Here is a 12,610-nt window from a genome sequence, read left to right as displayed (position 1 = left end):
TTAAACTGAAGAGGGTATAGCCAGATCACACAGGTTCAATCCCTGGGTCGGGAAGATCCCCTGAAGTAGGAAATGGCAACCCATTCCAGTATTCTTGCCTGGAAAATTCCATGGATGGAGAAGCCTGGTAGGCTATAGTCCATGGGGTCGCAAAGAGCTAGACCTGACTGAGCGACTTCACTTTCTTCTCACATAGTTGAAGTAGTACACTGGCTTGATCAGTTTACATGATAGTTAGACAGGCTTTGGAAGAACGCTTTGGAAAAAGGCAGGAGTAGAGGCTGCAGGGGCTCCCCCAGTGGCACCAGTGGTCAAGAGCCCACCTGCCAATGCAGGAAACACGAGAGAGAACGGTTCGGTCCCTGGGTTAAGAAGATCCCCTGGAGGAGGGCATGGCAGCCCACTCCGGTATCCTTGCCTGGAGAATTCCATGGACAGAGGAGCCTGGCGGGCTACAGTCCATGGGGTTGCAAAGAGTCGGACACGACTGAGCAACTTAGCAAGCATGCAGAGGCTGCAGAAGCTAAGGCAATGTCTAAGCAAGAGGTGGTGGCAGCCTGGATGAAAATGGAGGGGCAAGGGCAGACCTGAGATAAACTGGGGATAAATTTGGGACGTAATATTGGCATGACAGGTTGGGTATGAAGAGTGAGGGAAAAAGAAAAGTCCTTTGACTGAGATTTTGGCTGGATTAACAATAAATAATGAGTGATAACAACAGGAAATTTTAGGAGTGAATCTACAGTTTGATTTGAGATGTGCCAGAATTGAGATATCTGAGAGGTACCTGTCTCGAGGTCAAGTGAGAAGTTAGTTATCCAAGTGTGGGTCTCAACAGAGGTCAGGCTTAAATCCAGATTGTGGGGTCACTGATATTTGACTAAAGCCACGAAACTAAATGAGATGGCCTGGGGAGAGAGCAGCCGTGGAGAAGAGACCGACTCTGAGCCCTGAGACACTCCCGAACCTGGACGTTCAATAGAGCGGGAGAACGTACTCAAGGCTCAGGGGAGTGAGGCTGGAGAGAAACCAAGAAAGGGTGCTTTCTTGGAGCCAAAGAAGAACACCCCAAGGAACAGTGGTGGCCCCTTGGCAGTCAGTAGGAGGGTGGATCTAAGATTGGCGGAAGATTAAAGTCACTGATGACGTCAATCGTAAGCTCAGTGGGTCTGTGGAGATAGAGGCCTGACTGCACACGGTGAAGAGAGACGGACAGGGTTGCCAGCTCTTTCAGGAAACGTTGCCATAAAGGGGAGCAGAAGCCCTGGCATCTAGAAAGGATCGTGAGGTCCAGGAGAGGTGTGGAGGGAAGTTTTGTAACAAGAGAAATTAGATCTGTACATAGGCTGCTGAGAGCAAGTCAGTAAATTGAGAGAGAATGGTGATGCAACAGCAAGAGTAGGCGAGGACTGTGAAACAGTGAAGTCCTTGGGAAGGCAGGAGCGGGTTCGGTTCAGAACACAAAGGCATCGGGGCCTCCTCCGTAATTGGAGACAATAGGTGCGCTGGAGGTAATTTGGTCGATTTAGTGGTGGGAAGGTTTGGGGTTTTCCATCTCTTCTCAGTAAAGGATGAAGCAAAGATACTAGTGTGGCTGGCATGTGGAAAGTTTTGGAGGTTTGAGGAAAAAGAAGGTAGAAATGGTTGTCTCCAAGAATAGCAGAGTATTACGGATACAACTGTTATATTGCCAAGCAATTGTGACAGCTGATTTGAGAATAGTAATTACAAATTTAAAGACAGGCAGTTAACACAATTGTGGGTTTGTTTGTTTTTTTTTTCTTCCAGACAAAATTAGCTGTTCAGAACAGATGTGAAGTATACATACAATAAAGTAGAACCAGGTGTGGGTTTTTCCAGATGCATAAGATGAGGAGAAAAGACAAGGATATTAAACCTCTTGCAGAGAAATTATTATTGTGATGGACCCACAGAATCGAACTGGGAACGAGGGGGAAACAATCGGATGGGCCTAAATAAAGTCAACAGTATGTAAGTGAGCTGGAAGGAGCTTCGAGAGCAGAAGTGAAAAGCAAATACTATTCCTGTTCTACGTCCAGCCTTTAAGGTACAGAGGTTTGTGGAAACAAAATGGAACAGCCTGCACTCTAAAGAATAGCAATGAAAGTGATGTTTTAGGGGTGATGGTGGTTTAGTCCCTAAGTCACATCTGACTCTTGCAACCCCATGGGCTGTAGCCCACCAGGCTCCTCTGTCCATGGGGTTTTCCAGGCAAGAATACTGGAGTGGGTGGCCATTTCCTCCTCCAGAGGGTCTTCCCAACCCAGGGATCAAACCTAGGTCTCCTACATTGCAGGCGGTGTCTTTACCAAGGGGTAGTCAGGATTTAATTAGCATAAGATGAGTCCAGGAGAAGCGGCTGAGGATGTAGATGAGAAATCTGAAGACAGACCTTGAGTTCCCATGTGCCCAGTGAGAAGGGTTAGAGATTGAGGAGGTTTTTCGCTGACATCTGTGTGAACCTGGTCAAGCTCCTGGAGGTAAGAACAAAGAGCAGGGACCTCTCTCTGGCTGGGCTCCCTAGAGTCTGTGACTCTTAGACTTGTCCTCTCTGGGACTCCAGCAGTTGATCAATTACAGTTCTAGTTTTTCCACCCCTGCCTCGGTTCCCACAGAAGTTATAGCTTGTGAGTTTTCTGCTCTGATAATTTGTGATGCTCTGTATTTACCTGTCAGTCTCTCCAGTTTGGGGGGCAGTGGTATGCCCTGGGACCTCCCTTCTCTTAAATGGATTTAGGAAGAGTTACTGATTTCCTGGTGGCTCAGTTGGTCAAGAATCAGCCTGCAGTGCAGGAGACTAGGGTCCCATCTCTTGGTCAGGAAGATCCCCTGGAGAAAGAACTGGCAACCCACTCCAGTATTCTTGCCTGGGAAATCCCATGGACAGAGGAGCCTGGCAGTCTACATTCCATGGAGCCGCGAGAGTTGGACACGACTTAACGACTAAACCATTGATCGTTCAGCTTTTTACTCATCAGGACAGGGTGGGGACTTCAAGCTCCCTACATGTGGAACTGGAAACAGGAAGCAGCACAGATTTTTTTTTTTTAATGCAAAACACAGAAAAGAGGGTAAAAGTCATTTGGGGCAGAAGGGAAGAGAGAGATTGGGCAGAAATGTTATTTGAAGAGAGAATGGACACAAAAATGTTTAAGCTGACAAAAAACATCAAGAAAGGCAATGAATTACAAACAGGATCGATTCAAAGACAACTAACCTCCCCATGTTGGAGTAAACCTGCTGGAAACCAAATATAAACAAAATCTTAAAAGCAGCAACTGTAAGGCTAATAGTTGGCGTATCAACAGAAAACAAAGCAATTATGTTTTTTAAATGCTGAAGGAAAATACCTGCCACCCTACAACTTCAAATGAAGGCAAGTTAAGGTATTTTTAGACACTCTTCCCCTAGAAAAAAAAACCCCAAAACAGAATTTGTTAGCAGCAGACTCACACCAAAGAAAAACCCGAGAAAGTTATTCAAGCAAAAGGAGAGTGATCCTAGGTAGCATCTTACGGATGCAAAAAAGAATATGGAGCAAAAAAAGGATACATAGGGACTTCCCTGGCGGTCCAGTGGCCAGGACTCTGTGCTCCCAATGCAGGGACCTGGGTTCAAGCCCTGCTCAGGGGACTAGATCCCACATGCCCCAACCAAGACCCAGGGCAGCCAAATTTTTTTTTTTTAGGAAACTGGAAAATATCAAATGTTAGAGATGTAAGCAATGTGCTTTTAAAAGAAACCATAGGTTAAGAAAACTATGACAAAATTAGAAAACATTTTTATTAAATAATGGGAAATATGAAACTTCTGAGATAAAACTAAAGCCATTCTTACAGGGAGCTGTACATACAGCTTTAAATACATAAATGAGGAAAGAAGGTTTAAGGTCAATTAACATTCATTTTAAGAAGTTTGAAAAGAACCATGAAGCAGAAGAATCAATAAAGATCAGAAATTAAATAGAAAACTCAAACACAATAAGGAAGATAAAGATAAAAATTTGATTCTAATTAATTGAACTAATAAAATCTGATTAAACCCCAGAAAGACTTACCAAGAAAAGGAGAAGGCATAAATAAATTACCAGGTGGTGTTCAGTCACTCAGAGGTGTCAGACTCTTTGCAACCCCATGGACTGCAGCACGCCAGGCCTCCCTGCTGCTGCTGCTGCTAAGTCGCTTCAGTCGTGTCCGACCCTGTGCGACCCCATAGACGGCAGCCCACCAGGCTCCCCCCGTTCCTGGGATTCTCCAGGCAAGAACACTGGAGTGGGCTGCCATTTCCTTCTCCAATGCATGAAAGTGAAAAGTGAAAGTGAAGTCGCTCAGTCATGTCCGACTCTTAGCGACCCCATGGACTGCAGCCCACCAGGCTCCTCCGTCCATGGGATTTTCCAGGCAAGAGTACTGGAGTGGGGGTGCCATTGCCTTGTCCCTGGCCATCACCAACTCCCAGAGTTTACCCAAACTCATGTCCATCAAGTTGATGATGCCATCCAACCTCTCATCCTCTGTTGTCCCCTTCTCCTCCTGCCCTCAATCTTTCCCAGCATCAGGGTCTTTTCCAATGAGTCAGCTCTTTGCATCAAGTGGCCAAAGTATTGGAGTTTGAGCTTCAGTCCTTCCAAAGTATTGGAGTTTGAGCTTCAGTCCTTCCAAAGTATTGGAGTTTGAGCTTCAGTCCTTCCAATGAATATTCAGGACTGATCTCCTTTAGGATGGACTGGTTGAATCTCCTTGCAGCCCAAGAGACTCTCAGGAATTTTTCCAACACGTCAGTTCAAAAGCATCAATTCTTCGGCAGTCAGCCTTCTTTATGGTCCACCTCTTGGATACATCCATACATGACTACTGGAAAAACCATAGCTTTGACTAGACGGACTTTTGTCAGCAAGGTAATGTCTCTGCTTTTTTAATACACTGTCTAGATTGGTCATAGCTTTTCTTCCAAGGAGCAAGTGTCTTTTAATTTCATGGCTGCAGTCACCATCTGCAGTGATTTTGGAGCCCAAGAATATAAAATCTCTCACTGTTTCTATTGTTTCCCCATCTATTTGCCATGAAGTGATGGGACCGGATGCCATGATCTTAGTTTTCTGAATGTTGAGTTTTAAGCCAACTTTTTCACTCTCCTCTTTCACCTTCATCAAGAGGCTCTTTAGTTCCTCTTCTCTTTCTGCCATTACCAGTATTAGAAACTAAAAAAGAAATCCTTAAAAACACTACATTTAAAATATAATGAGATTTCATAAATTACTGTACACCAGCAAAGTTAAAAGATTAGATGGAATGAGCATACTTCTATTTAAAAACACACACACACCACTTCTTACCAAAACCAACACAAAAGGAAACAAACTCTCTATCTATCAAATACAGTGAACCTGTCATTTAAAACCGTGCCATAAAGAAACCTCAATGCCCGGATGGTTTCATGGGTGAATTCTACCAAATATTTAAGGAAAAAATAATACCGTATTATACACCTTTTCGAAGGTCTTCCATATTCCTCAGTCTTGTCCAGCAAAACACTGACACCGAAACTTGACAAGACCCAATTCAGGAGCGACAGGCCAGTCTCTCTCACAAACCTGCATATGGAATTTCTTCATGTCATTGTGGGATAGTATTGCCCCTCGATTTATCCGTGAGTGAACACTGATTTATCAAGGTTTACTTTGGTTTAAAAAGTGTTTTGTAGGTGAGATGACAGCACAAGCAAACAGACTGAATAATAAAAACGTGTATTTACTAGTGAGCTTTTAGAAAGGCTTGTAAAGTCTTATGTGTACTTAATAACTTCACTTTTTATGTATTTACTAGTGAGCTTTTACTGAAAGGTTTGTAAAGTCTTGTGTGTACTTAATAACTTCACTTTTTATGTATTTACTAGTGAGCTTTTACTGAAAGGCTTGTAAAGTCTTATGTGTACTTAATAACTTCACTTTTATGTATTTACTAGTGAGCTTTTACTGAAAGGTTTGTAAAGTCTTATGTGTACTTAATAACTTCACTTTTTATGTATTTACTAGTGAGCTTTTACTGAAAGGCTTGTAAAGTCTTATGTGTACTTAATAACTTCACTTTTTATGTATTTACTAGTGAGCTTTTACTGAAAGGTTTGTAAAGTCTTATGTGTACTTAATAACTTCACTTTTTATGTATTTACTAGTGAGCTTTTACTGAAAGGTTTGTAAAGTCTTATGTGTACTTAATAACTTCACTTTTTATGTATTTACTAGTGAGCTTTTACTGAAAGGTTTGTAAAGTCTTATGTGTACTTAATAACTTCACTTTTTATGTATTTACTAGTGAGCTTTTACTGAAAGGTTTGTAAAGTCTTATGTGTACTTAATAACTTCACTTTTTATGTATTTACTAGTGAGCTTTTACTGAAAGGTTTGTAAAGTCTTATGTGTACTTAATAACTTCACTTTTTATGTATTTACTAGTGAGCTTTTACTGAAAGGTTTGTAAAGTCTTATGTGTACTTAATAACTTCACTTTTTATGTATTTACTAGTGAGCTTTTACTGAAAGATTTGTAAAGTCTTATGTTTACTTAATAACTTCACTTTTTATGTATTTGCTTTAGCTCTGTGCCCAGTAATTATTTTCTGTCACCACATGAAAAAAATTACATAAGCTGATTAATTCTTATTCTTGTGGACATTTATAAGCATTTTATTTACAAGATTGTATCTATTTTCTGGTGCCTAGTACAGACCATTAAAATATAATCCTATTGATAGAATACTTACAAACCATTCACCTGAAACAAAAATGACAGCCATGTTTTAATTTACCTTTTTGATTCTGGAAACCCAAAAAGTTCTTACAGAAGTGGGGAGTAGTGAGGATTTTCAGGGTTAGTTGCACATTACCCATGTAAAATAGTTTTCAACTAAAGCTACGATTCTTTTATTTTTCTCCCCAGTACAAATAAAACAATTCACCATTGGCTGATTACTCTGTAAAAATTGGAAATGTTTAATCAATGTTAAAACATCTGTTGTTTAAGATGAATTTTGCATTTATTACATATAACCAAAATTTAATTATATATGTGCTTGTAAATGGACTTATAAAAATAATAAATAACACTTTCTGTAAATGATGAGAAATATCTAGTTATAGTGCAAGCATTCTTCACTTAATAGGGAAAAATAGTATTTAACTTCCATGTTTCTCATAATAACGCCATTTATATAGGAAAGATGATGTCCTCAAGCTCATTTTAATGGATCTTGTTAATAACAAATGTATTCTACATTAATCTCTATAAAGTATTTGAATTATTTGAGTGATCTGTAAATATTGAAATAGAGTCTTTAAAAGTAATTATTTTTTCAGTTAAACTTGTTTTAGTAGATTTAACATGGTAACCCGGGCATTCTGTTGTTTAGAGCGCTTCCAAAACCAGCACACTCACCTCTGGGACTTTCCAAGCAGAAGTTTTAAGTCCCCTAATCTTTTTTTGAAAAAAGAAGGGGTTGATGTTGGAAATACGCCAGGAGCAGGCCTTGGTATTTCTCGTGAAGTGCCACACTGAATATACCCTCTCCCACAAGTCAGTTCCTTTTATCAAAATCAGAATCGCACACACAGCCATTTCCAGAAAGTCTGTCCCCACATTCAAAACAACAATAGGCCAGATAAATATTTTTAGTCTTTAACTTTGTACACTCCCTGTACTTAACTGCATCTGCAGTTTTAACCTCTATTTACCAAACGTGCATACCTGTCAGTTAAAGTACAAAAGTACTTTTCCCTCAGTGTAAACAGCTTAGGAACATCAAAAGTTAAAATGAGTAGTTTCTTTTTTTTTTTTTTACGATTCACCTAATGCTCATATTTGGTGCTTTAACCTAAATGTCCATCAACAGATAAATGGATAAAGAAGATGTGATATACACACCATGGAATAATACCCAGCCATAAAAAGAATGAAATGTCATTTGCAACAACATGGATGGAGCTAGATATTATCATACTAAGTGAAGCAAGTTAGCTTAATATGTGGAATCTAAAAAAAAATAAAAGAAGCAAATGAACTTATTTAGAAAAGAGAAACCGACTTACAGGCATAGAAAAAAACTTACAGTTACCAAAGGGAAAAGGGGAGAAGGGATAAATCTGGAGTATGAGATCAACAGACATACACCCACTGCATTTAGAATAGGTGAGCAACAAGGACTTACGGTATAGCACTATCAGCATCTTGTAATAACCTATAACTGAAAAAAGTCTGAAAAAGAATAAATATAACTGAATCACTTTACTATATATCTAACAGTACTACTATATAAACTAACAGTGTTGTAAATCAACTATAGTTCAATTATTTTAAACCTGGGGAAAAGTTGGTGCTTAGTAATAAGATACACTCCAGAGCCAGACAGCCAAGGTTTGAATTCCAGCTCTGGCACTTACTGCAGGTGACCCTAGGTAAGTTATTAGCCTCTATGCCTCAGTTTCCTCATCTGTAGAAAGGGTTTAGCATTCCTTGCGAAGCTGTTGCAAGGATTGAATGAATTTGTAAGTGTAAATATGCTATTAGTATTTGCTATTGTTGTCTCTCCAGAAACTTCCTTTGCTTAGATAAGTAAAATCATGTTTTTTTATTACTTTTTACAGACATGGGACGATATTACTCTGTAACTAGCTTTTTCTACTATGATATGGAAGTGCTTTGCCAAAGGATATTAGCACTTTTAATTTTTTTTTAACCAAACACTCCAGATTGCTTTCCAAAAAGCAGAAAAGTAACTGGCAGTGTACCCATCAGGCTGCCCAGGAGGGAGTCACCAAGTAAAGGAACCAGCATGACTGCCGTGGCCCGAGGCGGGAGGGAACGGAGTGCGCTGGTGGAAGGTTCTTACCGTGTACCTGCTGCTGCTGCTGAGTCGCTTCAGTCGTGTCCGACTCTGCGCGACCCCATAGACGGCAGCCCACCAGGCTCCCCCGTCCCTGGGATTCTCCAGGCAAGAATACTGGAGTGGGTTGCCATTTCCTTCTCCAACGCATGAAAGTGAAAAGTCAAAGTCAAGTCGTGTCCGACTCTTCGTGACCCCATGGACTGCAGCCTACCAGGCTCCTCTGTCCATGGATTTTCCAGGCAAGAGTACTGGAGTGGGGTGCCATCACCTTCTCCAACCGTATACCTAGAGCGGCAGAATTTCATCTGTAGGTAGACTGTCATGTCATACAGTCATGTTGTAAACCCAGAACTAAAACAACAAAACTAACAAGAGGTATATAAAATAAGCTACCAATGGAGAAAAAACATAACCCTAAAAATACTCAAATCATCCAAAAGAAGTTAAGAAAAAAACGAGCAAAGGTGGAACAAATAGAAAACAAATAGCCAGACTTAAATTTTACCATATTTAGAATCACATCGAAGTACGTGTTAGTTGCTCAGTCTTATCTGACTCCTCAAGACCCCATGGACTGTTGGACTGTAGCCCGCCAGGCTCCTCTGTCCATGGGATTCTCCAGGTAAGAATACTGGAACGGGTAGTCATGCCCTCCTCCAGGGGATCTTCCCGACCCAGAGTTCGAACCTGGGTCTCCTGCATTGCAGGCAGATTGTTTACCGTCTGTGTAAACAGCCGATAAGGGGGTTCCCTTATCGGCTACGTGATTTGCAAATATTTTCTCCCATTCATTAGGTTGTTGAAGCCTCAAGCCAACCCACTCAAGTATTCTTGCCTGGAGAATTCCACGGACAGAGGGAGCTGGCGGGCTACAGTCCATGGGGTCGCAAAGACTGGACACGACTGAAGCGACTTAGCCACAAGCACCCAAGTGGGGAGGGCTTGGAGGGGTGTCTCTGACACTGCTTGCCCTGCTCTGCTGTCAACCAGGCTGCTCTTTCTTTTCTTCTTTGGCCGAGGCGCGCCGCTTGTGGGGTCTTGGCGGACTCATTTGAAAAGACCCTGATGCTGGGAAAGACTGAAGGCGGGAGGAAAAGGGGACGACAGAGGATGAGGTGGTTGGATGGCATCACCCACTCGATGGACTGAGCCTGAGCAAGCACTGGGAGTTGGTGATGGACAAAGGAGCCTGACGGGCTGCAGTCCATGGGGTCGCAGAGTCGGACACGACTGACCGACTGGACTGGACTGAACTGAGCTGAGTTCCCCACCAGGGAACTGAACCCGCGCCCTCGGCAGTGATCGCGAGTTCTCCGCGTGACCTTTGGTCGCTGGGCATTCGCTTCGGGAGGTCCCGGCTTGGAAGGGTGAGCGCGGGCTCGGGGCGCGCGCGGGGCTGGCCGGGGCCACCGGGCTACCTTCTTTCCGGGGAGTGTGCCCCCGACGGTCCGGGGATGCGTGCCCGCAGTGTCTGAGGGAGCCTCCCGAAGGCAGGAGCTCCGCGGGGGCGCGGCGAGAGCCCCCGGATCACCCCCAGCACCCCCAGCGCGCTGGACTCGGGCGCCGCCTCCTAGCCCGGGCCCTGCGCCGGGCGCGGCCTGAGGAGGGCGCAGCGCGGACAGGGAGGGTGCCCGGGGGTGGGGCGGGGCGGGGCGGGGCTGGACGGGGCGGAGCGGGCGGACCCGAGGTCCCGGGCCGCCGCGCGGGCAGCAGAGGCCGCAGAGCGGGCCACTGTCCCCCGCCCTCCGCGCCATGGCACCGCGCGCCCGGCGGCGCCGCCCGCTGCCCGCGCCGCTGGCGCTGCTGGCGCTGCTCGGCCGGCTGCAGGTAAGGAGGCCGCCCGCCGCCCGCGCCCCGCGCCGGGGCTCCCTGCGCGCCCTCCTCCGCGCGGCCGGGGTCTCCGAGACCTGCACGGAGCCCGGGGGCTGAGGATCTGGGGGGAGAGCCTCGGGGGGGTGCGGTCGGACTGTGGGAGGAGGGAACCGGGAGCCTCAGGGATGCCGGGGTGCTGCGGGACCCCGGCACCCGAAAGTGGACGAGGGGCCCCCGCACGATCGCTGCCGCGGAGACAGCGGCGTAGACACGGCCCCTTCCCCTGCGGACGGACTCGAGAGAAAACTTCAGAACCGCAGGCAGCGCCCAAGTTAACCAACCGTCCTAAGTAGGATTCTCCTTTCGGGCCATTCTGAGCCCCGGTCCTTAACTCTACATGCGCCTCACTCGGTCTCCCCACCTCCGCTTGGCGGCTGTCGGAAGGTGGACTAGCTGATGCTCGCCCCTTGCGGGGGTGTCCATCCAGAGCGCGCGCTGAGACAGGGTTTGGTAGTTTAGTGGCTCAGATGGTAAAGAATCCGTCGGCAGTGCAGAAGACCCTGGGTTCTCCTTCCAGAGTTCCATCCCCCGGTCGGGAAGATCCCCTGGAGAAGGGCATGGCAACCCACTCCAGCATTCTTGCCTGACGAATCCCATGGACAGAGGAGATTTTTTTCTGAAAAAGGAAATCAAAAAAGAAAAGAAAAGAAAAGAAAATCAGAATGTTTTCCTACATTCCCCTCTTTCCGTAAATCTCCCTTCTCCCCTCCAGTTCCACCGCCCCCCACCGCACTCCCACAAACCTGCAAGCAGTTTAAGAACCACCGGCTCAGGTTCCGGACCAGAATGACATAGAATCACTTCTCAGAACCCCTGTGATGATACTGGGACAAAATAGTGTTCACAGTTGGAAAAACCAACGCACCTGGGGTGCTTGAAGTCAGTCGGGGAGCCGGTCTGTAGGGCGCTGCTCTCAGGGTGCTGAGCGGGCGGGCAGGCGGGGCAGTGGGCGGCCTCAGCGCGGCCAGGCCCCGCTGAGGCTCCAGCCCGGGAGCAGCCCGGGACTCCCCTTTGCGGCCTTTCCCCTCGAGTCCCGGGGGCTGTTCAAGACTTAAGGGGGCTGGGGGGACCGGGAAACCAGCGTCTCCCCGATCCGGGTTCCCTCCCCATCCCAAGCCCTCCGGGAAGAAATTTCTCTATCAGATCACTTGGTCCAGTTGCCAGGTGAATAAAAGCAGGTACTGGTTTTCTGTCCCCTGGAGGAGAGCTATAGTGTGGGAAAGCCAGCCCCACAGTCTTCTGACAGCTCCCCTTGGAAGTCCCTCAGAGGGCAAGTGCTGGTGGCGTTCTGCTTTCAGCAGTTTCAGATTCCCCTGCTCTGTTAAGATTGGCTTCGGCTCTTGCTGACAGCTTCCAGAGCGAACAGCACTTCTAGGGCTGTGTTTGGAGTGAGGAGAGATGGCAAACTAACCTGGGACTAGAGCCTGGACAGAAGTACAGGCTGTGGGCTGGAGCAGACGGTTCTCTGGAAGACATGGCCTGTTCCCTTTCTGCCTAAGGGAGCCTCTGGGAATGGCTGAGGGCAGGGAAGCCGGGAAAGCCTGAAGGCATTTTCTCATTGTAAGCACTTCAGGTGTTGCTTAATGAAGTGTTCAACAGGTTGGACAGGTGTGCTGCTTTATTTAAACCACAGGAAGAGGGCTCCAGGGAATAGCTAGCCACCTGAAAAAACCCTGCTCACTACACAGCTTTAAAAAAAAAAACACCTCACAGTGTTAATTGCAAAAACTTCATATGTACATACATGTGTACATGTAGTGCCGCAGGTTCTAACATGGACAGCAATTGCTATCAAAACATTTCTTTCTCAGGACTTCCCTGGCAGTTCAGTGGTTAG

The 12,610-nt window shown here is 45.6% G+C and overlaps 1 protein-coding gene across 2 annotated transcripts in view; it reads left to right on the top strand.

Moving 5' to 3' along the window:
- Positions 1-10,583: 10,583 nt before the first annotated feature.
- Positions 10,584-12,610, top strand: part of TNFRSF11A (TNF receptor superfamily member 11a) — a 62,972-nt gene continuing 60,945 nt past the window's right edge. For both annotated transcript variants that reach the window (XM_025273146.3, XM_025273145.3), the window contains exon 1: positions 10,584-10,728. In XM_025273146.3, coding sequence (XP_025128931.1) covers positions 10,654-10,728 — 75 coding nt within the window. In that variant the 5' untranslated portion in view covers positions 10,584-10,653. The remainder of the gene's footprint in view (positions 10,729-12,610) is intronic.

This window comes from Bubalus bubalis, chromosome 22 (genome assembly GCF_019923935.1).
Source record: "Bubalus bubalis isolate 160015118507 breed Murrah chromosome 22, NDDB_SH_1, whole genome shotgun sequence".
Classification (NCBI taxonomy): domain Eukaryota; kingdom Metazoa; phylum Chordata; class Mammalia; order Artiodactyla; family Bovidae; genus Bubalus; species Bubalus bubalis.
This window is presented reverse-complemented; position numbering and strand designations above follow the sequence as displayed.